Raw genomic sequence first — 2,275 nt, forward strand, 5'->3', positions numbered from 1 at the left:
GAGCATAAACCCCAAGCTAGAAACATTTAAACACTAGTCTGACTTATTTGGTGGCAATTGTGACACTTTTAAATGTAGTCTTATATACTAGGATTATGAAATGCTTTTGACTGCGTGTAAAAGAAAACGCATTTGGCTGCTTGGTAAAATCCCTTGTGTGAGAAGTTGTATGTGTGCTGGTAAAGTCATTGCAGGTTCGCAATCAGAGTTTATAATTGGGGAATTGGGTGAGTCCCCGGAGCTGAACATCTCATGAGGAATCTGTCTTTGGTCTTAGAGCTTTCTTAGCTGCATCTTTTACATCCTTGTTTCTCAAAATGTAAATCAGTGGATTTAGCACTGGGATGACAATGGTGTAGAACACCGAGATGATTTTATCAGTGTTGGGAGAATACAGGGAGCTGGGCCTTGAGTAAATGAACAGTAGAGTCCCCTGATAAATGGCCACAGAAGTCAGGTGAGAGGCACATGTGGAGAAGGCTTTCTTCCTCCCACTGGAAGGGCGGATCTTTAAGACAGAGAGACGAATGAAATAGTAGGAGAAAGTGATGATAATGAAGCAGATGATTTCCACAGAGCTGCCATACATGGAGAGGAGCCACTCATTAACTGAGGTGTCTGTGCAGGAGAGCTTAAGCAGTGGGGGGAGGTCACAGAAAAAGTGATTAATCACATTTTTGTCACAGTATTTCAGAATAAAGGCAAAGGATGTATGAACCAGGGAGCTCATGTTGCCACCAATATAGGACAAGACAATCAGCCATACACAGATGCCCCGGGACATCACAACTGTATACAGCAAAAGTTTACAGATGGAGACATAGCGATCATAGGCCATGGCAGCCAAGATAAAGGATTCTGTATCTGCAAAAGTACAGGAAAAATAGAACTGCAGGGCACAGCCATAATAGGAAATGGATTTGTTCTCTGAGAGGAAGTTGGCCAGCATTTTGGAAACAATGACTGAGGAATAACAAAGGTCTACAAAGGATAGGTTACTGAGAAAAAAATACATAGGGGTTTGAAGACAGGAATCTATTCTGATTAACATTATCAAGCCAATGTTCCCCATTAGAATCACACCATACAACATCAGAAACACCAGGAATAGGACAATCTGCAGTTCAGGGTGAGTTGGAAACCCTAATAGAATAAACTCAGTCACCAAAGTGTAGTTTTCTTCTATCAGTTCCATATTATATGTGTTTTTTTTTCCCCTGTTTTGAGAATCCTAATATCCTAAAATATCATAATAATGAAAGAGAAATAAAATTAGATATTATTGTAAGTTTTTGATTTCAACAAACAAATAATCAAATAAAGAAACCAAAGTTCAAAGTTTTCTTCAGATATAAAATTTGACAGATGTATATCAGAATTTAGTAGCTATTAAATCTCATGATTGCAAATGATTGCAAGTTTCATTTAATCTGTTTGATTTAATGATGATTTCTTCCATTGGATGGTTGGCTCCATGGGTGCAGAGGGCATGCTGAAGTTTGCTTACCCTTTTGTACCCGAAATGTAACACAATATTTGTCATACAGGATTAGGTGGATTAATGAATGGACTGAGGATGGTATAAAGGAAAGAAGAAATATCAATATTTATTAAACAGAAATTGACTTGTTGAACGTGCCTTGGAATGAGGAGAATCATGGCACCATTTGTTTTTTCTCTCAAGATATTTTAGTCACTGCATCCAATATCTCATTACAAAATGGATGGAATGGTATAATAAATACACCAGCTACATGTTTTTTTTCCTTGTTTTTTTTGTAATATAAGGTAAAAGTAATATTAGTAAAATAAAAATAAATGTCACTAATTACCACCTGTGAGTATATTTTTTAAAGGACTTAGGGTAATTCAATAAACCCCATCAAGATATTGGCCAAGCTGATTAAATTAGTTAAATATGTATTTTTCCATCTATCACAATGCCCAGCTTCCAGTGAGGACAGAATGAATATTAGTTGATTAAATGGGTAAAATAGACAAAAAAAAAAAAGAGTTACATGTTGACTTCAAATTAAATAAAGTCATTCTATATGGCCTTCTCACTGAAATATAGTTAGTTGTTAGTACTTTTTATGCTTGTATAATTCAGGGTTTTTTTTTTTTTTTTGAGAACTTTGTCAACCACCGTCCCTGGGGTTTCAGAATACTTCTAACAGTAGAAAAAATTTGACCTTAACCTGGAAGTGTAAGAAATTTGAAGCTAACATTGAAGGATGGGCTTGAAAATATAGAAAAACAAACGAGCAACGCACCC

The 2,275-nt window shown here is 36.2% G+C and overlaps 1 protein-coding gene across 1 annotated transcript; it reads right to left on the bottom strand.

Annotated features, from left to right (window-relative positions):
• Nucleotides 1-250: 250 nt before the first annotated feature.
• LOC126064080 (olfactory receptor-like protein OLF1) lies at nt 251-1,195 on the bottom strand. Its single transcript, XM_049862710.1, has one exon. The coding sequence runs from the start codon at nt 1,193-1,195 to the stop codon at nt 251-253; it is 945 nt and encodes a 314-aa protein (XP_049718667.1).
• Nucleotides 1,196-2,275: the final 1,080 nt, after the last annotated feature.

The sequence above is a fragment of the Elephas maximus genome, chromosome 20, assembly GCF_024166365.1.
Source record: "Elephas maximus indicus isolate mEleMax1 chromosome 20, mEleMax1 primary haplotype, whole genome shotgun sequence".
NCBI classification, from domain to species: Eukaryota; Metazoa; Chordata; class Mammalia; order Proboscidea; family Elephantidae; genus Elephas; species Elephas maximus.

Excerpts from the sequence above, each read along its gene's own strand:
- LOC126064080 (XM_049862710.1), bottom strand. The coding sequence starts at position 1,195 with ATGGAACTGATAGAAGAAAACTACACTTTGGTGACTGAGTTTATTCTA.